This window comes from Rutidosis leptorrhynchoides, chromosome 11 (genome assembly GCF_046630445.1).
Source record: "Rutidosis leptorrhynchoides isolate AG116_Rl617_1_P2 chromosome 11, CSIRO_AGI_Rlap_v1, whole genome shotgun sequence".
NCBI classification, from domain to species: Eukaryota; Viridiplantae; Streptophyta; class Magnoliopsida; order Asterales; family Asteraceae; genus Rutidosis; species Rutidosis leptorrhynchoides.
The window spans coordinates 358565753-358592433 of NC_092343.1; the positions used below are offsets into that span (position 1 = coordinate 358565753).

At 34.4% G+C, this 26681-nt stretch overlaps 1 protein-coding gene across 1 annotated transcript; it reads right to left on the bottom strand.

Moving 5' to 3' along the window:
* Positions 1-2752: 2752 nt before the first annotated feature.
* On the bottom strand, positions 2753-8102 carry LOC139875876 (uncharacterized). The gene is made up of 4 exons (XM_071863168.1): positions 7914-8102; positions 6025-6063; positions 3695-3947; positions 2753-3462 (listed from the first exon to the last, which is right to left on the bottom strand). Exons 1-4 carry the CDS (start codon positions 8100-8102, stop codon positions 2753-2755), a joined length of 1191 nt encoding a protein of 396 aa, XP_071719269.1.
* Positions 8103-26681: the final 18579 nt, after the last annotated feature.

The window sequence follows — 26681 nt, forward strand, 5'->3', positions numbered from 1 at the left end:
TCAATTTGGGTTGATTTGTATATCCACCCTAATTGTGTTACTTGTTATGTGATAAATGGAATAGGTACATTCCATCGGCGATTGCGGATTATTCGGTGGCATTCTTCAAGGCGACAAGGTGAGTGTTAATATCCTATATGCATATGTATGTATAGGATGGGTGCGGGTCGGGTGAAGTGGTTCTCGGTTATAGAGCTCACTTCACATATAGGTGGATTTGATTGACTTGGGTACACGTCCAATTGGCACGGTTGTGCGTTTTGGTTGACCACCTTTGGCGAGGTGCACGCTTCGTGTGTACATTATCACATGGGCTTGTGAGTGGAATAATTATATACGTATGTATATGAGTTATTTATTTGTGGGGTATGGGTTTAAAGTTCATTGTTGACGATACCGTACCCTAGAGTATATTGTGGTGTTGATGAGGGCTTAAAGTTCGATGTTGACGATACCTCATGTATGGAATTTAAGTTCGATGTTGACGATGCCATACGACTATTGTAGTGACGTTGATGACGGTGTAAAGTTCGTTGTTGACGATACCTCATATGTGGATTTTAAGTTCGATGTTGACGATACCACATTAATTCATTCGATGAGGGTTTTAAGTTCGATGTTGACGATACCTCATACGTGGGTTTTAAGTTTGATGTTGACGATACCACGTTAATTGGGACGAATGGGATTTAAGTTCGATGTTGACGATACCATTCGTAGAGCTAGCCTTGAGATCTTGAATACTTTTGGATGTTGTGAACATTCGATGTTTGTCGTATTATTGTGATATATATATATATATATATATATATATATATATATATATATATATTGTCGTATTGTTGTGATGTAGCTAACCCTCTGGGTGTAGCTTAATGGCGTTGTTCACATCGTCGTAGGTGAACTTACGTTATTGTTGATATTGTTAGCTTGTTGCTTAGTGATCGTATGGTATGCTTAGAATAGCTTGCCTTTATGCTTGGATGCTCCGGTATGCGGTATTTGGTTATTTGTATGGCGTGTCCATTTTATGCATATATATGTATGTAGTATATTCTCACTCACTAAGCATTAGCTTACCCTCTCGTTGTTGATATTTTTATAGGTTCGCGTGATGGCTGCTCGGGTAAGCATGGGGATTAGAGATCTTGGCTAGGTTGCTTTAGAAGATCTTGCTTTTGGACTCGATTAGGATTTGGGTAGCGTAGTCCCAAATCACCATGCTCGGTTTTGTGTAAACGTAACTAGTCGGGTCATAATGATTATAACCGGTTTACGATTTAATTAATGAACCATTGTATTAGGGAGTTTAAATTATTAATGTATGTTTTAAGTTCGTTGAACTTACTTTGGTAATAAATATGTTTGGGAAATTGTGTAATGGGACCTAAAGTATTATTTAACGCGTATTAAAAGGAAATTTTTTTTATGGGCCGGTTTTAATACGGGTTGGGTTGTTTCAAATAACTTTCAACCACAATTCACAAAAAACTTTTGGTTTATATATGTATGTAAAAAACCGTGCAAAAAACGCAATTTACAGTTCATATTCGTATGTAAATAGCGATACTAAAAAAATATAAGAATTATTTATGAGCCCGTGGTGTTGACAAATTTTAAAACTTAGAACCCTTGCGTTGCATGGTGGGTAAAATAACTGTGCAAAATTAATTGATTTTTTTCAAACAATTATTCATTTGAGTTTAAGAGCTCGTGATATTGACAAATTTTGAAGGTTGTTTTGGATGATCTTAGTAACTTAACGTCTACAATTTAAACAATATGAGTCCAAGAAAACATGTTAGTGAAGTCTAAGTTATATATGTTCTTTGTTATCATTACATAATAACTCTTGTATAAAAAGTATATATGTCACATGTCATTATATTAAATTAAATATTAATATTAAATAAACAATGTAAACAATTACAATATTTAAAATGTAAATATTGAAAAGTTTTGAAAATTAAAAAGCTACGTATATACATTATGCAACTTTGCCAATTTTTAGTTTGGAAGTTATGTTGCATATTTTGAAGCAATTATCTCCTTTACATTGTTAGATAACATTTGCAAATCGATTTTAGTGGACATACGGAGTAATATACATATATTTCATTTATAATAATATATATAATATAATATAGATATATAGATATAATATATAGATACAAATATCCTAAAATAACTTTTAACTACAATTCAGAAAAACTTTTTGATTTATATATATCTATAGATAGATAGATAGATAGATATCTATTACTATCACTTACATGGAAATGTGATCTATATATTATTTTTAATGTGAAAGTACAATTCGAGTAAACATAGTCCTGCTTTTTTATTCACAATTGTAGAAATACAAAGCTCAAGTTATCACGACAACATAAATTCAAGTTAACATGACAATATTAATTCAAGTTGCCATCCTTTTTTTTTTTTTTTTTTTTTTGTATGTACTATTCAGTTCCATATGTGGTAATTCATGACAAGTATCCTTTTAAATAATTGTTAAATTTCTTCAAGCACCTGTATTCACATTTCTATCTAGTAGTGTTATAATTCTTGAATGTTATACAAACAAATCAAAATACCATATATGTTGGTTACTAGCATGTCAAAACTAGACCACTCTAATAAAACAAAAAAATTAAAGGAAGACAATAAAATGCTTGACATAGGAAAACCTCTATATAAATCGATATTATTTTATTTATTGATCAACCAAAATACATTGTAACACAAAATAAGATTAGAACACAGCAGCTGAACCCATCACAGGTGTCTGATTCTTTCGACCAAACCGGGAAACTGCGCAATCAGTAGCAAATAAACCTGTCGTCAAGTACTTTGGTTTATCACCCAATAATGGCATCTTCGAACTAACCTTCATCTTACTCACATAATTTTTCCTATAAGTTTGTCCCAAAATACCATCCACTTCATCACTTAGATTATAAAACTTAAACCCCAATTCCAAATGTGCAAAACAATCCTCATTTGTGATATTATAACCATGAATCCTTGACTCCTCTTCACCAATGGGGACCACCTCGGCCGTGATTCTAAAACTATTTGTCACTTCGATTGCTACGCCATTACTTGGGCTAGTTCGAGTAATAAATAGAGATGAATTTCGATAATTCCAATTTTTTCCATCGAGTGATAACGGGGTATCGTCAAATGATATGAAGAGATGTTCTTCGTTGTTGTCCCATGTTGATGTTTTCTTTGCACCGACAAGGAGTTTATGGTCATCAAACATGATTCCGATAGATTGGACCCACGTGAAGTCACGAGTGAGTTTAGGGTTTCTTTTCCCGATAAAGTGACCATTGATGTGTAGGTTGGGGTCGGATACTAAGCAAAAGTCTTGATCTTTTTGGCCATGAAAGTAGAATGTGACACCATCTCCTCCTACAAATCTTGGATCTTGACATACAGCTCCCGGTATATTGCAACCTTCGAATTTGACAAATAAATAATGTAAAAAGTTGATTTCGGGAACAAAGCAAAACAAGCTAATGAGAATCGAATAGTCCCAATTCAGGACTTGAACCCACAACCTCAAGATTGATGTTTTAATCGATATCGCTAGTCCCTTCAGGTATAATTTTGACATGTTTATTATGGTTAATGATTTACAAATTTATTAAAAAATCAAGTTTAGTGAATGTGAAGAACATAAACTTACTGCAAACGGGCTTGCAGGATGCACAATCCACATAGCACTTTGATGAGCATTCATTTGGACAACTGTGCCATAGACCGAAGCACAATGGGTGTGAAGGAGACGTACATCTCACTTTCAATGGTTTCGGTGGTAAGTGTGGTTTTCCAGGTGCAAACTGCATCGCTAGTGAAGGTTGTTGTGCAACGACCATAGATTTGATGGCCAAGGAGATGAGCAACAATGGAAGCAGTTGAAGCAACGAGTCCATCATTTGCTAAAAAAAAAAAAAAATTTGTATAGCTTAATGATTTGTGGTACATTGATTTATGGTTTGAGGAAACATTTATATGTGAATGTTGATATGATAAAGTGAGAAAATGAGTAAAAAAGGACCATTTCAATGTGTTTTTATAACACAATTAACATGAGAATAAAGAACATTGAAGTGACTAGATCAAATGCTTTATACCAATACTTTAATCATGTTTCTCTCTATTAATGTTTTACCATATGAAATTAAGCATACCATTGCATGCTTGCTTCACTGGTATCCCCACACCTTGTGTGTGGAGCTTGAGTTTAGGTCATGTGTTCGAGCATCGCTCTGCTCATTCTATTAATCAATCTGCCTAAAAGATGGAGCTCCAGATTGACCCTACTGGTATTTTCTCCCGAATCCATTCAAGATTCAAACCCGGTTCGCCTGCTACTCAGGATGGTTTAAGGATCGATTTTTCTCCCGAAAGCGCGTGCGTGTGTGGCAAATGGGAGTATTCGATGCCGACTACTTTCCTTTTTTAAAAAAAAAAGTAAAAACTTATAGTCCTATTCTGAGCACACTTTTTCCTCAAATGTGTATTTCACATGTACTTTTTATGTATCTTCAATAATTTGGAGGTTGTTAATTTATAAAAGATCTCAAACTTTTATTTAACAAATTCGAAGTTAAAATTTTTAGGCCCTAGCACACTTTTTACTCCCATGGTATTTCAAAAATGCATTTCAAAACCATGAGCCTTTCAAATACGGAGTCATAAAATTACTCTACAAATATACTTTGAAGTGTGCACAAAGTAAGAATAAATGATACTCCATTAACTTTTATTTGTTTATATAAATAAAATAAAATGTAACATTTGTTTATGAAGCGTGTATCGATACAAAGGTTTACGTTAACTTGTTATTTCAAATTCGGTTATACTTTGTAGGTTGACTAGTCTCCAAATCCGACTAGTCAACCTAGTCGAACAATTATTTACAACAATTACGGTCATAGCCCCTTTATAATAAGAGACCTTTTTTCTAAAAGCATGTTAGAAGCCACTGGCGAGGGCCAGAAACCACTCAACCGATCATATACGGACCACATGTTAGGAGGATAAAAAGTAAGGAAGATTGGATTATCTCCCAAAATTAATTCACCATTAATCCATTCAACATATAAAGTTTAAGTTTATAGCACTCTAAATAAATAAATATTGTACAAAAACAAAGACACTAGAAGCTCACTTGTTTCGGGTGTGAGCCCAACACATGAGTAATGAAACCACTCTCCAGCTTAACATATAATGTTGACAACCCTGGTACTAAAATCTTTATTTGAACAAAGACTTGTCTACGTAGATGTTTATTGTAACCATTAGATGTAGAACAATGTACGACATGGTAAACGTGAAAAATGAGTTCATGCCAAAACAAACAACCGGTGGTTCATGCCAAAACAAACAACCAGTGGGGTGCAGCTGATCCAAACCACAAAGATTGTTTAACTTTATCTTATTTTAAATTTGAATAAAAAAAATCTATTTGAATAAAACGTTAAAGGAGGCTTTCGGGCCTCAAATAGGGAATTTCATAATGCAATTTGCTTTGCAATTGGTTATGGAGTTCCATGGGGGTTTCTTGCAAATGACAGGTTCTGCCCATATATAGCAAGGTTCTTCAGAGGTTTTCCTTGGGTGCGATATCCTCAAGGTTTCCTCCTAACGGTTGTAGGAAGTCAACATGACCTGTGACTTCCAAGATATGTTTAGGTGGGTGGCTAATGACCCCCGTCAGTGACCTTAATACCACCGTAGAAAAAACGATAAAGGAGACTTATGCGTTATAAAAACACTTTGAGGTGAATTTCAGTCCATTTGACCCATTCGAGATTAAACATATGCTAAATCGACCCATTCATTAGTAAATGGGTTGAAATTTACACCTCTAGTTACCATCTTAGCCAATGCTTGTTTCTTTTCATTGAAAATGTACTATTTTTACCATCCAATTAACTCCTAGCTAGATTGCATAATATTAGTGGACGTTCAAAAAAAACAAAAAAACAAAGAACATTAACAAAAACTTACATTCTCATTGTCACATGCAATCATATCACCGTAGGAAGCCTGAAAAAGAAAATCAGATGATATTACTCAAATAATTAATGACAAACATGGTTGTAAAACAGTACTTCATCCCGCTTAATCTATTTTAGAAGCTGATCGGTTAATCTTGCCAAAATCGGTCAACCCCGGTCAAAAGTAGGATTTATTTGGTCAAAGTCAGATTTAGTCATTCAAAGTTGGTCAAATCCGATTAATCCCCGATTTGGCCGATTAATCCCCACAAAGTCCCGGCCAATTAATCCACGATTAGCAATACTTACAATAAAATTTTGATTTCTTTAGAGAATGCGACATTTGGATTGAAGTCAGACCTGATGACAGACACAATAAGTAAGTTTGTTTGGATCAAAGGAATAGCATATTCCCTTTTGAAGCCACCTGGCGGTAAATCAAGCTTCTTATAATGAAGTTTTATATACAGTAGTTTCCGTTTTTAGTTTTTAGGAACTAAAGGTAACGGAGGAAGTATTGCCGGTAATTTTCCCTCTGCATATAACATGACAGACCAAATTTTGCTTCAACTAGCACGTTAACAACCCTATATACATATCAAATTTTAATAAGTAATCGAACATTTTTGTATTCTAATTGCAAAGTCCAACATTGGATTTGATTATATGTGGAAATGGAACTAAAAGTAAAATGAGCCAAACCTTGTTTCAAATCCTTAGCAAAGTTGTGCAGATCCTCAGCGAAGTAAGTTGATATAAACAGAGACATACATATACAAAGTGGTTTCACATGACTTAGAGCTTCAACAACCTGCTACTGAACACCAGACTAGACTAGTTGGTGGTTTCACATTACTATATTTACAAAATCGGAAGTGTTTTTCCACTTGCATAAACCAAACATAACTAACTGAAACTTAGCATCAGAACTTGCCTGCTTTCAAAAAAGAATGCACGAAAACAAATGGGGCTCGAGTCGACCACTAGTGAGGCAAAAGAAACTAATAAGGAGGTTATATGTGTTTATAATACACTTTGAGAGAGGCAAGTTCTAGTGGTCTTAGGAATGAGTTAACTGAGAATGAGCTTAAGGCAGCGTCTTAGGAATGAGCTTCAAAAAGTAATTTGGAAAAGTATCACCTTGGTGTTGAGCTTCAAAAAAAGTAATTCAGAAAGAGATCGGCAAGTTCGCTAAACAGTTTCCGTCACTTACGGATAACAACACTGAATTCTTTATGTCGAGACATGAGAACAAGGATCGAAAATCATAACATGTTGATAAAATATCAAAAAGATGAGCTGGAGTGGCTGAGATGGTATTATACTCGCAATGTATAAGGCCAAGTAGAGGAACAAGATAGAAACATGGATAGGTGGGGCACGAATCGAAGAGGACTTTGAAGATAATGACTTCAATTCAACTGTTTTTCTTTGTTATGTAATATCATTGTTTGTGATTACTTTGACTATGACTATGATAGAGACTTGAATTTGTTTTAGTGAAGACTTCTGAAAAATATACAATTTCATTGTGATGATTTATGATTAATACACTTTTTCAGAAGTCTTAGCCAAAAACAAATTCAAGTCACCACCAAAGAACCATAGTCGTAGTCAAAGTAATATCAAACAAAGAAATTGAAAAACAAAAGAGAACCATTTGAATTAAAGTCACTATCTTGAAAATCCTCTTCGATTCGTGCCCCAACTATCTCTGCTTGGCCTTTTATATTGCGAGTATAATACCATCTTAACCAGTCTAGCTCATATTCTTGGTATTTTATCAACGTTATCTGATTTTCAATTTTTGTTCTAATGTCTCGAAAGAAAGAAGTCGGAGCTGCTATCCGTAATTGACGGAACTATTTTGCGAAGTCAGCAGATCTCTTTTTGAATTACTTTTTGAAGCTCAACACCAAGATTATCCCTTTCTAAATTATATTTTTGAAGCTCATCCCTAAGACGATCCCTTTTTACCTTAAGCTCATTCTCAGTTAACTCATCATTGTTGACATGTTTTTCTTTTGCTTTCGGGTCACATAGCGCTTGATTCTTGATTGCCTCTAGCCGGTTAATTTGGTCAAACATGTCTATATTCCCTCTTTCAAAGTGTATTATAAACACATATAATCTCCTTATTACTCCCTTTGTTAGTTTATTTTAACTCATTAATGTTTGAATCAAGCCCCATTTTTTTTAGTACATTATCTTTTCACAACACGCAAGTTCTGATGCTAGGTTTCAATTAGTTTTGTTTGGTTTATGCAAGTGAAAAAACACTTCCGAGTTTGTAAATACAGTAATGTGAAACCAAATAGTAAGTTGAAACCAACTATCTATTTATTTGGCAAAGTTATGCAACTTCTCAGAAGAGGTCGAACAAGCTTAGATAGAGATATACGAAGACGTGAGTACGTGACACATAAAATTGACAAGCAGAACATACAGCACATAGAATGTTTCTCCTCCCATATTATAGTCCTTTTCTACGGTTTTGCCAATTGAAGTAGCTTGTAGTTATCAAAAACCCAATTTTAGATCATGACATATTCAAAGAGAATAAACACAATCAAACAAAGCGTATGACAACAACAAAACTTCATATGTGCACAGAGCAACAAAAGTAAGAACTCACAAGATCATAAGCTTGTCGTGCCAAGAGAAGTTTTTTGGTACATAAGCTTAACGCACTATCTTGGTTTCCTTCAATCACTTTTTTGTCTTCTCAAAAGCCATTTCATTGTCTTCATGATTACCTTTATAGGAGTATTGAGAAGCCATAAACAAACAGTTCTTCGTCTGCTGCCTTGTTTGATTTATCATCGCTTTAACACAAAAAACATATACCCTTGATCAACTCACTTAACAATAACCAATCTTGTTGTGGTTTAACTACATGTACCCCTTGTTAATTTGTTTAACCAACTAAGTATATATTTAAACACTTAGGCACATACTAGCATCGACACATAAATTAGTAAGTGTATGTGCATCACATAAGGAGCTATTTTCATAAACTTATGCCTACTGATGTAAACATAACAATTAAGTATATATTATCAGTTCAATCCTTTTTGCACAGTAATAACTCATCATATCAAATTATAAAAAATACATATATATATTATAAAAATCATATGTATGTGTATATATACATACCTATATAATTCAAAACTAAAATTTTGACTGTATGTATATATAATATATAAAATAATTTATATAGCACAATGTATATATAATATATAAAATAATTTATATATCAAAATTTTGACTGTGCAATAAAGCTTACACTCCAAGTAATCGTCAACGAAAACACCAGATATTGTGATTGCCATAATTATAAGATATATGCGCGCGTAATTTCGAGCTAGGGTTTACAAAGTTTGAAATAACGAGATATTGATTTCAGGAGGAGGGAGGCAAAAAGAAAAATTAGGGGAAATTATTGTACGTTGTCGATTTGATACGGTGGATTTTGTTAATACTGAAAAAATTACAAGGGGTTGATATGTAAATTAAGTGTTTTAAGAGGGTAAAGTTTGATTTTTTGTCGTAATGGGTTAAATCTTTAAAAAGTTACAAAAAATGGTCACTCAAAAAGTTACAACAAACGTTTCGTAAATTCGGGTCCATTCAAAAAGTCGCTTGGTTGAGAGACCGGAATTACACCTTCATCAGGTATACCGCACGAGCTCAGGCAGATGATGCTAGGTACGATATGAACAGACAACTGTTTTATGGAAATCGTATTTTTGTGGGGTTTGCAAAAACCGAAATGAGACTTCATAACAGTTTCATAATCCACAAGCAAGATTCCTTTTCTTCACACAAGCAGACGGGTTATTTTGAGCACGATGAAGATCTTGTACAAAGCTTGGATACTTCAGTTATGCTTATTGATCGTAAACCTATATGTAAAGAGAAGGTTTTTCGATGGTTACAAAACAGAAATATCCCCGTTCATTTTGTTAATGTTTGGGGTGTTTATGGGTGTATTGTTCATTGTATCAATCAAGATGGTTATTCTAAAGCTATGCAGGGTCCATCTTTAGGGGATGAAGATTTCGTCTCTGTTCAATCGATGAAGGATCGTAAGGGTTCTTTTTCAAAATTTACTTGGTTACAGTTTCAAGGCCTTCCTTACGAGTGCGGGATGGTTGACAACATTATAGCAATCGCTAAGTAATATGGTAATATGCTTTGTGTTGATCGCTCGACTCACAACAAATCTCAATTTTGCTACTCTTATGTTTTCTTGGAATGCCAAGAACCCGGTGAGATTCGTGAATACCAATTTGAAACATACAAAAACTCAAAAACATATAAAGTGTGGGTGGAAGAAGAGAAACCCCACTTGGTTAATGTTTCACTGTTTGTTGATTCGGATATAGACAAACATAAATTAGAGGTCACAAGGCTATCTGCACTAAGTATTAACCTTTTTATTTTGCCGGAAGTTCAGGAGTTACCAGTGCCAGAAGTTGAGGAGTCGCCTAATTTCGGTGATCTGTTACCTGAAGCTGAAATGAACATTTCAAATTTTGAATCGTCAACTATGGTCAATGGCCAAATGGAGGAAAAAGAGACTTTTTACCTACTTCCTTAAATGATGAAGAGTTTTCCCAAAACATGTACATGAATGTACTTGACGTTTTCAACAACTTTCAACCACCCATCATATCCAATCGTGACAAAAGGGTGTTTACTTTACATAAAAGTACCAATGTGTCACCTGTTGCAAAACCTTTTTCCAAAGTCAATTCCACTTTCCCAAGCTTTACCAATCCTGTTGACATACCAGAAAGTTCTGTCAACCCATGTCCATCTTCACAGTGCAACGTACCTTGTGCTAATTTCCTTGAAAATTTTAACAAAATTAAAGAAATCCAAGCCCAAGACAACTCATCTTATTTTAACCTTCCAAAAAATAAGCTTTCAAATAGTGAAAAAACAGAGTTTATTAAAGTCTAAATCCGAAAATCTTGATAAAGACCCTTTCGATTCTGTGGTGTTATCAAATTCTTGTGTTCATGTAGGGGCTGTTCAAAATGGTGAATCGAAACAGAATAGTCAGCCTATTGTTAATGTTCAACTTGTTAATCCTACAAAAAAGGCTATTCAAGTAACAAAGTATAACGATTTCATTAGTAAGATGCATCAATACGGTGAACCGTCAACTCCTACTCACAAAAGACATCAATGAGGGTGGCGTCTTGAAATACAAGTGGCTCACTGTCTGTTGTGAATAAAACATGTGAAAGGACCCGTTCATATACATTATAAACGATTCACAATAGTTGATTAAATTGCGAGGTATTTGACCTCTATATGATACATTTTACAAACATTGCATTCGTTTTTAAAAGACAATCTTTCTTTACATCGAAAATTGACAGGCATGCATACCATTTCATAATATCCACTATCCAACTATAAATTGATTCAATAATAATCTTTGATGAACTCAATGACTCGAATGCAACGTTCTTCGAAATATGCTATGAAAGACTCCAAGTAATATCTTTAAAATGAGCAAATGCACAGCGGAAGATTTCTTTAACACCTGAGAATAAACATGCTTTAAAGTGTCAACCAAAAGGTTGGTGAGTTCATTAGTTTATCATAATCATTTATTTCCATCATTTTAATAGACCACAAGAATTTCATTTCCAGTTCTCATAAATATACGTCTCATGCATAGAGACAAAAATAATCATTCATATGGTGAACACCTGGTAACCGACATTAACTAGATACATATAAGAATATCCCCTATCATTCCGGGATCCTCCTTCGGACATGATATAAATTTCGAAGTACTAAAGCATCCGGTACTTTGGATGGGGTTTGTTAGGCCCAATAGATCTATCTTTAGGATTCGCGTCAATTAGGGTGTCTGTTCCCTAATTCTTAGATTACCAGACTTTAATAAAAAGGGGCATATTCGATTTCGATAATTCAACCATAGAATGTAGTTTCAATTACTTGTGTCTATTTCGTCAAACATTTATAAAAGCGCATGTATTCTCAGTCCCAAAAATATAAAGGGTAAAAAGGTAAATGAAACTCACCATACTGTATTTCGTAGTAAAAATACATATAACGTCATTGAACAAGTGCAAGTTTGGCCTCGGATTTACGAACCTAAATTAATTATATATATTTATGTGTTGGTCAATATTTGTCTAACAAATTAGGTCAAGTCATAGTGTACCACAATCCTAATGCTCGAGACTAATATGCAAAAGTCAACAAAAGTAAATTTGACTCAAAATAATTTCCAAAAATCTATACATGATTAATATATAGTTTAAATATCGTTGTTTTATATTTTTAAATATTTTTAAAAGATTTATTAGAGTAAATAATATAATTTATTTATTAATAAATAAAATTTTATATTAAATTTATATAATAAAATATACTTATATATATATTAAGTAATAAAATTTATAGGGTTCATTTAATATCATAAAGATAATATGATAGGTATTATTAAAGTAAGTTATTACACGTAGTAAAATATGTTTGTATCACATATTTATTTGATAAAATAATATCTATAATGATAGTAAGTAAAAGTTGTATTATTTTGTAATAACAATTATTATTATAAAAATATCAATATTTATAATTACTAAGATGACATTAGATAAAACGATAATTCTAATTATGATAACTTTAATATTTACGATAATTTTTAATATTATCTTTAAAATAATAATTCTATTTAAAATAATAATAATAATAATGATATTTTATAGTAACAATGAAATTTCTATTAAAATGATAATTTTTGTTAAAATGATAGTTTTAATACTAACGATACTTTTAATAATAATAGTAATGATAAAAATAATAAGAACGATAATTTTATCTAAATCAATATCTTATAACATTTTAATTTCATCATGATACTCTTACCCATTATTTCCTAATCATTTTGTTTAATAGCTTTTAATCGTCTTTTATATCGTGTTCATAATAATGATAATAATAGTAATCAAAATAATTAGGTGTTACAAATATTTGTTTTAATTACACTAATATTAATAATGATAGTTACTATAACATTATTAACGATAATACTAATAATTATCTTAATGATAATATAGTAATAGTAATAATAATAATAACAATAACAATAACCATTTTTAAATAATGATATATATATTAATAATGATAATAATAATAATAATAATAATAATAATAATAATAATAATAATAATAATACCAATAATAATAATAATAATAATTGGATAATAATAATAATACTAATTATAACTTTAACGATAATAGCGATAGTAATAATAAAAAAAATAACAATTTTTAATGATAAATCCCTTTTATTGATAAAGATAATAATAATGATAATAATAAGATAAAACTAGAACGACGATAAAAACGACGATAATAATAATCATTTTTAATAAAAATATCGAAAATTCAATTGATTATAACTTCTAATCCGTTCATCGAAACCATTCGATATCTAAAGGAAAAGTTCTTAATTTTTCGCTAGCTTTCCAAGGACATGCATATCTTATACCTTATCTCAACCGCAAGTGTAACTAATTCAACATTCAACCTAACCTGTCTAAGGGCAATATCAAAAGTACAAGCATGCATAATCCTAAATACTTGAGCACTAGTCAGGGATACACTATTAGTATGTAAAAGTTAAATTATGAGTACTCACGTATCAATATTGAGATTCAATATTGCAGGAAAGGTACGTAGACGCAACGGAAATGATAAACACTATATTGACCTCACGAGCATACCCATGAACCATACTCAATCACCTCCATAGCTATAACCCATAATTTCCTTAATCCTATCCCACTCGAAAAACAATTTCGAAATCACTCGGACAGCACTCCGTCGTAATATTTTATGTATACTAATAATATCTTGAAATAATACGGAGTAAATATATATATGTAAATCGATTGAGAGAGTTTAGAGAAAAATATTTTTAATTTTCTATGAAATAATGAAACCTATTGAATTCTATTTATAATAGATTTTTGAATTATTAAAGTGAATTATTAAAATATGAATTATTAAAGTGAATTATTAAAGTATGAATTATTAAAGTGAATTATTAAAGTATGAATTATTAAAGTGAATTATTAAAGTATGAATTATTAAAGTGAATTATTAAAGTTAAAGTAAAGTAAAAATAAAGTAAAGGTAAAGTTTAAGTATAGTAAAAGTATAAAACTATGTACGTATAATACGCGTATAAATATATATAATATTAATTTAAATCGTTATATATATAAAATAAAATATAAATATCGTTATCTTTATCATACTAGTTAAGTAATGAGTTGTCAAAAGTGGTTCTAGATATTTATAAAAGTTATATACGTTTTAATAATAAAGTTCTTTTTAAACTGAAAACGTTTTTGTACGTTTGAAACTAAATAGATCAATCGAGTCTTTATGAGATTCAATCTTCCACTATCCTTTGTCTAGTTCTCAATGATTGACAATTTGTTCTTATTTATAAATCACTTTACCATTTTCCGAATATTGTTAAAATGGAAAGATTTCTCAAATCAACGTGGGCCTTTCAACAGAGACTTATAATCATAATTCAATATATCTGATAATTCAATCATTTGATCTTATCTTCTAATTCCATTGATAAACATTTTGAAACAGATACAATCATATAAAGTATTTTATCTAATATTTTGTTTACGTTTCAAGTTATAATATATATAAACATATACATATATAATCATATTCGTTTAATGGTTCGTGAATCGTTGGAACTTGGTCGAGGTTGAATGAATGTATGAACATAGTTTAAAATTCTTGAAATTTAACTTAACAAATATTGCTTATCGTGTCGGAAACATAAAAAGATTAAAGTTTAAATTTGGTTCGAAATTTCCGGGTTGTCACAGTACCTACCCGTTAAAGAAATTTCGTCCCGAAATTTGAGTGGAAAGGTCGTGAATGATAATAAGTATGTTTTCATGATGCATACGGGCTAAAAATTAGAGTTTTATCATCAGCGAATAATTTGGATAAACAATCCATTTATATGAAGAGTACGAATGAAGCTAACATAGAAGAGTGAAATGAGTAAGTGTAGATTCATCTTATCATTTGACGTAGATATGATTAATTCCCAGATTTCAAGGGATTTGAAGAAAATCTTCTTAATAAGATTTGACTCTCCGGTAATCAAGGGAATTAGGATCCGCTTTAAATGCGATCGTCCATTTTAATTGTTCTGTCGGATATTTACTTATAAATTCACCTCCTTCGTTTCCTTACAACTCACACCTTCCGTTGATGCATTTTATACAAGTCCCTAGACATCTACCCACGTCCATTGCAGGTACAACAGTTTACAGGCCACCATGATTGCTCGTTATTATCCTATACGTGTTTGTATGTGGTTACAGGAACTGCAGGAACGAGATTTAGATGTTTGACTATGTTAGACTTAGTTAGACGTACGAGTGAAGCCTCACTAGTACGGCTGACAGGCTCATACGCACGGTTGATGCTGAGCTAAGTCACAATTACAACCTAAATGAGAAGACACGAGTGAGTGATCACCCGTACGGCTGATGAAGCCAACTCGTACGTGTGATGAATGAATCGTATAGGTGAGTCAACATCAGGGGTATATAAAGTCTTATGTTCTTCATTTTAGGTTAAGCCTCTCATTTGTTACACACACTCAGATCTAGTTAGCTCCTCCAATTTTCTCTCAGTCCAAATCACCCAGGTGGTGAATAATAGCTCTAGGTGTTGATCTAATCACACTTGATTAAGTTGTGGTTTGACTAAATTAATCAAAAAAAATTAACCTATTCACTAGAGGGTTTGATTCACTTATTCCGCCATTGTGTGAGTTAAATCTGTTGATTTCTAAGTTCCTAGTCATGTTTCATCACCTTCTATTCTTTCTCCCTCAACTCATATTTTAAAGTATTCATCAATATGCTCCATCCAGTTCTGATTCTCGATATACTTCTAACTTTCATATCAGTCATTCTTCTTTTTCATCTACCGCCGGAAGAATCTATTTACTTCTACTATACTCTTGGGTTTATAGTGTTTCTAGTTCTCCCGTGTCTTTATATTGCTATATGCATCGATATATATGGTTTATAATTTCTGGTTTATCGTTGGGCTTTATATGTTCCCTTATATTTCAAAGTCTCGTTGTAACATCCCAAATATTTAAGGTATTATTTTATGTAAATTATTATTGCTAAGAAATTAAATGGTAAAAGTCATTTTATGTTAATGGATGAAAGTTAAGTTTATTGGTTAAGTTAGGAAGGACTAAGGGTGAAAAGTTAAGATTAAGGACTTCCCTAACTAGAGTTGTGGTGGGGAGGGTAGAAAGTGTCAATAGGCCAAAGTTATTTTAATAAAAAGAATCAAAAAGCTGGAAATTAGACTATGAGTGCAAAAATACAGAGAATCCTCCTGCTACTGTGTGTGTGTCGACTTGGGTAGAGGAGAAGGAGAGATTCACCATTTTGTGAAATTAAGAGCATGCAATTGAAGATTTGTGAAATCTAACACACCTTAATCACTCTAGCAAGCTTTAATCTTCCAATTTCACTCTCTTTGTGCACAATTAGGATTCTTAAACTCTAAAAGACAAGGTATGAATTTTGTGTCTAATTATTGCTTGCATTGTATGTTAATGATGAGATTATGCTTAAGAAAGTTGCTATTTGTTGAGTTGTGCACAATTGTTTGAGTTAGAATGGATTTGTTGATGATTTTGGAAGTAATTACATGTATGAACTTGCATTATAAATGTATGGCATGATTATGGTGAGAATGATGATGTTCTAGTTAGATTTCTAGTCATGCACACCAAGTGTTTGTTAAAATGTCTCAAAGAGATGATTATGTGTTCTAGCTAGAAATTGTGATGAAGGATGTTCATGTATGAACTATGGTAATTGTTGTAGATTATAGAAATTGATAATTTGACAAGTTAATGGTGTTAGTAATGAAATTGAATTACTATGCACATTTGATGTTTAATGAAAGGATTAAAGGAAAAGTTGCATGATAAAGCTAAAAGTGATGAGTTAGTAATGTACATGATTAAAAGGTGATGTTTGATTGGTAACATGCTTGTTTTAGAAAAGATGAGTTCAAGGTTAGAAAGTATGTGTGTATGTATGTATGTTGTGATTAGGGGGTTGAGTGTATGAGTAAGTATAAATGATGTAATGATCCAAGAAAGTTATGATTTTGATTTAGTTATGTGATTAATGAGATTAGCTCATATATAGGTGCTAATCAAGGAAAAGAGGTCACAAGTGATCAAGGAAATCCATTTAAACAAGGTGAGTTTATAGGGGGTAATATGGGCGGGTCAAGAGTGGCTTAGTGTTCTCGGATTGCATCCGTGCAAGAGAGTAACGACTAAGTGCACTAGTTATGTAGCTTAGATAGAACTATTGGGTTAGCTCAATAGTTGTATCTATGGTTGATGTTTAGCTTAGGCAAGGTTATCACATTGCTAGTAATCTTGCCTATGGTTCGTGTTAGCTTAGACACTTTGGGTGTCTACGTATGAGATGATGATAGCTTAGGCATATTTAGTATGTCTATGGTTAGCTTAGACATGATTACTAGGTTCGGCCTAGTAAGTCATGTCTATGGTATGAATGATCGGATCCGAAAGCATGCAAGCAACCTAAGGGTTGAAGGATAAGTGTTTCGATTATGCCCAAATGATTTATGTTTATGTTCTATGTTTATTGCTTTCCTATAACTCACTAAGTGTAAAAGCTTACCCCCATGATGTTTTATGTTTTAGGTACTAAAGTCCATCGTGAAGGTAAGGAACCCGTGTGAAGCACTCGAGGAGCATTGGCATTAGAGTAAGTGGTATTGCAAGTCCCTTTTGTAATCACGCTCTATGGTTACCGCTTATCAAACGCCATGTATTTGAAGTGTCATGTTTGTCATTATTGAATTTGGGACCAAATGATGGTTTTGTTTCATGAAAACACGTTTGATGTCTAAATGTTGTTATTAGATGGTATACGATGTTAGAAACTGATTTCAGATGTTTGGGTGTGAATAATGTTGTTTTATATGTGTTTGAAAATGATGGAATGTGCAAAAGTTGGTTTATATACAATGTTGCAGGTCAGGCACCCGGAACAGGGTTATGTCGCGCCGCGGCAAAGGGGTCCGCGCCGCGGCAATACACTAAAGTTCAAAACAGAACCAGGGTTAAGGAGTCTAAAATGTTATGTGCTGTGTCGCGCCGCGACAAGGCTTGCCGCGCCGCGGCATAAGCCTTGTCCGGCCAGTGACTTAAAAAAAAAAAAAAAAAATTTTACTCGATTCAAGGCGTTAAAAGTTGGTATCAGAGCTGTGGTTTAAGGGACTTGGATAACCCACGATAGGGATTATCTAGGCTTAAACCATTGTTGTGAAAGGATAAGCGGTTTAGGACTTGCATAAGTGTTATAGTCGTATAGTTGTGCCATGCTCCATAGGGTAGAGTCATCGACTAGACCCGTAGTATAATGATTGGTATATGAAAGGAGTTTGATACTCGCTAGCCATGATGTCGTGGTAGACTAGATGTGTAATGAAATGGTGTAATAACAACAGGCCATTGTTATTACTTCATTTTAGTACACATGAACGCCTACTATAGTTATGGTGAAACGAGTTAGGAATTCTTTCGAATGGTTTGATTTTGTTGAATAATGGTGTTACCGGTATTTGAACTAATGGGTTGATTGTGATTTTCAGTATGGCTATTGTATCACCAAACCGAGGTCAAGATGAGGATGATGAGTACGTCCGCACCCCATCCACGGAGTCTATAGAAGACTCTCACAACGAATCGGAAGAAGTTAACATGCCAAATGACATTTCGGGGCAAATAGGGCAAGCCTTGATACGTTATACTCCAACTTTGTTAGAGAAGATTAAGACGTTGATCAATGATCAATTAGATGAGAAGTTAAAGACTTTTGTTGCTAATAACCCTACCTTAAGAGGTGAAGGGGGAAGTGGAGTAAGGCAAGAAGAGGTAGAAGCCCCTAAGAGAAAGGATGACCGTTTTGAATATAAGAACTTCGCAAATTGCCATCCTCCCGAGTTTCATGGTAAGGTTGACCCTATTGTTAGTCAAAGATGGATTGATGAGATTGAAGAAACTTTCATGTTGTGTGAATGCCCCGAACATTTGAAGGTAATTTATGCGGCTCATCAAATGAAGGGTAGTGGTTACGAGTGGTGGAATTTCATAGTTAAATCTCATGGGCGAGACGTGGCTACAAGTTTCTCATGGGACAAGTTCCGTGAAATGTTTATGAATCAATTTGCTCCACCCGCCGAGGTTAGTAGGTTGAAATCCGAGTTTATGAATATAGAGCATGGAAGTAAGTCGGTGACCGAGTTTAATGCCGAGTTCAATGATAAGTCTCGATTTTGTCCGGACTTTGTGTCGAGTCCCAAGTTGATGATGGATCATTATCATGAGAAGTTGAATCCCGAGATAAGTGAGTTTATCGACAAGAGCACGTATAAGACTTTGGCCGAAATGATGAATAGAGCACTTGTTAGAGAACACGAACTTAGGAAGAAGGCGGCGTTTAAGCGAAAATTAGATCAAGACTCCAAGGTAATGCAAAATGTTAGTCCGAAAAAGGGTAAGTTTGGTTTCGAATCCCCGCACAAGTCAAAAGGGGGTTTTGTGTCGGGTAAGAGCGGCGGGAAAGAAGCCAAGTCGTGTACCAGGTGTGGTAAGAATCATACGGGTGAATGTAAAGCGGGTACCACCGATTGTTACTCTTGCGGGAAGCCGGGTCATAGGGCCGCCGAATGCCCTAAGAAAGGTAAGCAATGTTACTATTGTTTTGAGAAAGGTCACTTTCAAGCCGAATGTCCGGAATACAAGAAGGATTTAGCTAGTGGTAGTGTTAAGAAAGAGGTTAAGACGGAACCGAAGACTAGTGATAGCCGACCAAGGGCCCGAGCTCATCAGATTACCGCACTCGAAGCGAAGGAGTCCCAAAATGTGGTGTCAGGTACCTTTATTGTAAACTCTTTACCTGCGCATGTTTTGTTTGATTCCGGTGCTACGCGGTCGTTTGTATCATATTCTTTTTGTAAGCATTTTAATATGACCCCAAGTATGTTAGAACACCCATTAGAGGTTGAAATAGCGGATAATAAGACTGTGATGGTGTATAGTATCATTAAGGGGTGTGAAATTATTTTGGATGATGAAAAGTTTGTCATTGATTTAATACCCATGCATATGGGGGAATTTCAAGTAATAGTGGGCATGGATTGGCTAGACGACAATGAAGGAATAATTTTGTGTCGTAAGAAAATTGTGTTAGTTCAATCACCTAGTGGGAAGGTTATATGGATTTATGGGGAAAGAGCTAAGCGTGCTATTCCTATATGCACGTATGCTAAGGCTAAAAGGTTTTTGTCTCACGGGTGTTGTGCGTTTTTGGCACATGTTGTGGATAATTCGAAAAAGATTGTTGATTTAGATGATGTACCGATAGTTAACGAGTTTCCGGATGTGTTTCCAAGTGAATTGCCCGGTGTACCTCCCGAGCGTGAGGTAGAGTTTAGAATAGATTTGATACCCGGGGCCACGCCAATTGCCAAAGCTCCATATCGATTAGCCCCATCGGAAATGAGAGAAATGATGACTCAATTGCAAGATTTGATAGATAAAGGTTTTATACGTCCTAGTAGCTCACCTTGGGGAGCTCCGGTTTTATTTGTGAAAAAGAAGGATGGAACTATGAGAATGTGTATTGATTATCGAGAATTGAATAAAGTCACAATTAAGAATAAGTATCCGTTGCCAAGGATAGACGACTTGTTTGATCAATTACAAGGTGCAAGTTTTTTTTCAAAGATAGATTTAAGGTCGGGTTACCATCAATTGAAGGTGAGGGAAGAAGATGTCCCTAAAACGGCTTTTCGAACAAGGTATGGTCATTATGAGTTTGTGGTTATGCCGTTTGGATTAACAAATGCTCCGGCCGCGTTTATGGATTTGATGAATAGAGTTTGTCGACCGATGCTTGATAGGTATGTAATTGTGTTCATTGATGACATTTTGGTATATTCTAAGAGTGAAGAGGAACATACGGTACATTTAAGACAAGTATTAGAGACTTTAAGAAGAGAAAGATTGTTTGCTAAGTTCTCTAAGTGTGAGTTTTGGCTTCGTGAAGTTCAATTTTTGGGTCATGTCATTAACAAGAAGGGTATTTGTGTTGATCCGGTTAAAATAGAGGCAATTATGAGATGGGAACCACCTACGAATCCTACCGAGGTTAGGAGTTTTCTAGGCTTAGCGGGGTATTATCGACGGTTTATACAAGATTTCTCGAGAATAGCCACCCCACTCACTAAGTTGACTCGGAAAAGTATGCCATGGAAATGGGAAGAAAAGCAGGAACAAGCGTTTCAACTCCTTAAGGAGAAGCTTGTTCAAGCTCCTATATTGGTTTTACCGGAAGGAAATGAGAACATGACGGTTTATTGTGATGCTTCTAAGAAAGGCTTAGGGTGTGTATTGATGCAAAATGGGAAGGTCATAGCATACGCTTCCCGACAATTGAAGGAACACGAGAAACGTTATCCCACACATGATCTAGAATTGACGGCCGTAGTTTTTGCTTTAAAGATTTGGCGTCATTATCTTTATGGTGTTAAGTTTTCCATTTATACCGATCATAAGAACTTAAAGTATTTGTTTGATCAAAGGGATTTGAACGATAGACAAAGGAGGGGTCTTGATTTAGTGAAAGATTATGATTGTGAGATCTTATATCACCCCGGAAAAGCGAACGTGGTGGCGGATGCTCTTAGTAGGAAGTCGAGTCATCAACCGATTAAGATAACAAGTTTGGCTATGGTAATAGCACCTCAAATACTTGATGATATTCGTGATGCACAAGGTGAAGCATTATCGCCCGAGAACGTGAGAAAGGAAAGGATCAAGGGGCAAGTTAATGATTTTATAGTGGATTCTCGTGGTTTAAGGCTTAGATATGGGAGAATTTGGGTACCTTTGCAAAGTGGTGTTAGAAGTGAGCTCCTTGACTTAGCTCACAAGTCTAAGTATTCGATTCACCCCGGTGCTACGAAGATGTATAGAGATTTAAGGAAAGACTATTGGTGGCCGGGAATGAAAAGGGATATAGTTAAGTATGTGCACAAGTGTCTTACTTGTCTTCAAGTGAAGGCCGATCATCAAATGCCTTACGGTAAGATGCAACCTTTAGAGGTACCGGTTTGGAAATGGGAGCATATTACGATGGATTTGGTGACTAAGTTACCTAAGACCCCTAGACAACACGATGCGATTTGGGTTATTGTTGATAGATTGACTAAGAGTGCATTGTTTTTGGCAATAAGAGAAGCTTCGTCCTCGGAAGCAATGTCTAAGTTATATATGAAAGAAGTTGTTGCAAGGCATGGAGTGCCGGTTTCCATAGTTTCGGATCGAGACACTCGATTCACATCTCGATATTGGAGGAAATTTCAAGAGGAAATGGGTACTAGGTTACACATAAGTACCGCGTTTCACCCGCAAACGGATGGTCAAAGTGAAAGGACTATACAAACTCTTGAAGATATGTTAAGAGCATGTATCATCGATTTTGGTGGGAGTTGGGATACTCATTTACCTTTAGTTGAATTTTCATATAACAATAGTTATCACTCTACGATTGGAATGGCACCATATGAGATGTTGTATGGAAGGAGGTGTAGAACCCCGATTTGTTGGGGCGAGGTAGGTCAACGAGAATTGGGAAGCACGGAAATAGTGCAACAAACCACCGAGATGATTGATCAAATTCGTGAAAGAATGAAGGCGGCACAAGATCGACAAAAGTCATATGTTGATAAGAGGAGAAAGCCGATAGAATTTCAAGTAGGTGATAAAGTGATGCTAAAAGTTTCTCCATGGAAAGGCATTATCCGTTTTAGAAAGAGGGGAAAATTGGGTCCAAGGTTCGTGGGACCATTTGAGATAGTGGCGAAAGTTGGGAAGGTAGCCTACCGTTTGGCTTTACCCGATGAATTGAGTAATATACATGACACGTTTCACGTGTCGCAATTGAGAAAGTGTTTGGCGGATGATTCAACCTATGTTCCTTTGAATGAAATTGAGGTCGATAATAAGTTAAGATATGCGGAGAAGCCGATAAAGATTTTGGATCAAAAGGTTAAGCACTTGAGAAATAAATCGGTTATATTGTTGAAGGTATTATGGCAATTTAGAAAAGGTTCCGAATGTACATGGGAACCCGAAGAATGGCTCATGAAGTATTATCCATCGTTGCATCAAGAATGGTTCGCGAGGACGCGAACGATCCAAGAGGGGGAGAGTTGTAACATCCCAAATATTTAAGGTATTATTTTATGTAAATTATTATTGCTAAGAAATTAAATGGTAAAAGTCATTTTATGTTAATGGATGAAAGTTAAGTTTATTGGTTAAGTTAGGAAGGACTAAGGGTGAAAAGTTAAGATTAAGGACTTCCCTAACTAGAGTTGTGGTGGGGAGGGTAGAAAGTGTCAATAGGCCAAAGTTATTTTAATAAAAAGAATCAAAAAGCTGGAAATTAGACTATGAGTGCAAAAATACAGAGAATCCTCCTGCTACTGTGTGTGTGTCGACTTGGGTAGAGGAGAAGGAGAGATTCACCATTTTGTGAAATTAAGAGCATGCAATTGAAGATTTGTGAAATCTAACACACCTTAATCACTCTAGCAAGCTTTAATCTTCCAATTTCACTCTCTTTGTGCACAATTAGGATTCTTAAACTCTAAAAGACAAGGTATGAATTTTGTGTCTAATTATTGCTTGCATTGTATGTTAATGATGAGATTATGCTTAAGAAAGTTGCTATTTGTTGAGTTGTGCACAATTGTTTGAGTTAGAATGGATTTGTTGATGATTTTGGAAGTAATTACATGTATGAACTTGCATTATAAATGTATGGCATGATTATGGTGAGAATGATGATGTTCTAGTTAGATTTCTAGTCATGCACACCAAGTGTTTGTTAAAATGTCTCAAAGAGATGATTATGTGTTCTAGCTAGAAATTGTGATGAAGGATGTTCATGTATGAACTATGGTAATTGTTGTAGATTATAGAAATTGATAATTTGACAAGTTAATGGTGTTAGTAATGAAATTGAATTACTATGCACATTTGATGTTTAATGAAAGGATTAAAGGAAAAGTTGCATGATAAAGCTAAAAGTGATGAGTTAGTAATGTACATGATTAAAAGGTGATGTTTGATTGGTAACATGCTTGTTTTAGAAAAGATGAGTTCAAGGTTAGAAAGTATGTGTGTATGTATGTATGTTGTGATTAGGGGGTTGAGTGTATGAGTAAGTATAAATGATGTAATGATCCAAGAAAGTTATGATTTTGATTTAGTTATGTGATTAATGAGATTAGCTCATATATAGGTGCTAATCAAGGAAAAGAGGTCACAAGTGATCAAGGAAATCCATTTAAACAAGGTGAGTTTATAGGGGGTAATATGGGCGGGTCAAGAGTGGCTTAGTGTTCTCGGATTGCATCCGTGCAAGAGAGTAACGACTAAGTGCACTAGTTATGTAGCTTAGATAGAACTATTGGGTTAGCTCAATAGTTGTATCTATGGTTGATGTTTAGCTTAGGCAAGGTTATCACATTGCTAGTAATCTTGCCTATGGTTCGTGTTAGCTTAGACACTTTGGGTGTCTACGTATGAGATGATGATAGCTTAGGCATATTTAGTATGTCTATGGTTAGCTTAGACATGATTACTAGGTTCGGCCTAGTAAGTCATGTCTATGGTATGAATGATCGGATCCGAAAGCATGCAAGCAACCTAAGGGTTGAAGGATAAGTGTTTCGATTATGCCCAAATGATTTATGTTTATGTTCTATGTTTATTGCTTTCCTATAACTCACTAAGTGTAAAAGCTTACCCCCATGATGTTTTATGTTTTAGGTACTAAAGTCCATCGTGAAGGTAAGGAACCCGTGTGAAGCACTCGAGGAGCATTGGCATTAGAGTAAGTGGTATTGCAAGTCCCTTTTGTAATCACGCTCTATGGTTACCGCTTATCAAACGCCATGTATTTGAAGTGTCATGTTTGTCATTATTGAATTTGGGACCAAATGATGGTTTTGTTTCATGAAAACACGTTTGATGTCTAAATGTTGTTATTAGATGGTATACGATGTTAGAAACTGATTTCAGATGTTTGGGTGTGAATAATGTTGTTTTATATGTGTTTGAAAATGATGGAATGTGCAAAAGTTGGTTTATATACAATGTTGCAGGTCAGGCACCCGGAACAGGGTTATGTCGCGCCGCGGCAAAGGGGTCCGCGCCGCGGCAATACACTAAAGTTCAAAACAGAACCAGGGTTAAGGAGTCTAAAATGTTATGTGCTGTGTCGCGCCGCGACAAGGCTTGCCGCGCCGCGGCATAAGCCTTGTCCGGCCAGTGACTTAAAAAAAAAAAAAAAATTTTACTCGATTCAAGGCGTTAAACTCTGCTTCTGTCTTCTATAATCATTATCATTAACAGTTAATGCTCTCTTTTATTTGCTGCAATTTATACCCCAATTTTTATTTCGAAGTTTTGTCCTTTTGTTTCTTCTTCTTGCGATTAAGCACCGCTTGTAATGGTCCAGAATTCACAGATATGAATTTCAGAATGAACATTGTTAATGTTCTAGGAAGGAAATTGTGATGGCACGATCTTGACTTGTCAAATTACTAGAATACCTTGGAAAAGGCCGAATCATCAAGAAATATTTTGTTGATATTTTAGAGGTTAAATAGAATACAAGAGTCGTATAACATGGCACATGATGATATTATGATCTGTGAATCATCACGTTCCATTTAGAAACTCAGCATGACTTACTGTAATATAATCACGTTGATCAAGTGTCATTATATTATACTAATTCATGCTTCAGTTCCCAACACTACTTCAAAATATTCCTATTTTAAACTTGAATGTTTCAGAATTTAGAGACTAAAATAGTTTCTTTTATGATGTAATACAGATAGTGCGAAGAGGTAAGTGATTTCAAATAAGAAAAATTAAGAAAATATCTTCAGAAATATGGAGGATATTTATAATGAAAGATATGATGATATTTTAGAATTTCTAATATCAGAGGATGATGAAGAATATTGTCCGCAGGGGTTTAGAGTCAGGAGCAAGGTATTCGTTAATTACTTCAGCAGGTACTGAATCATTTGGATCCTTTGAAGTCAGGTTCAGTCTTTGTAATTTGTCCAAAGCCTCCTTCCTACTTTGCTCAATCCGTTTTCCAGTTCCAAAACTTCTCTTTTTCTGCGCTTTACCAGCACACTTCATCATTATCATTCAGATTTTACCGTTTAAAGTTGTTTTTAGTTTTTGCTGCTTCATCAGCATTTTTCCATTTTCGGAGAACCAATTCTTAGTTCGGAGTGTTTTTCAGAAACTTCACATTCAAATTAAGTCCAGAAGATAGACGTTATATATACACATATAACTGTTGGCGTAGACATGCTGCGAGATTTCAAAATACTGATTGCTAATTCCCAATGATTCGTATGGCAATTCTCATTACAAGATGCGAA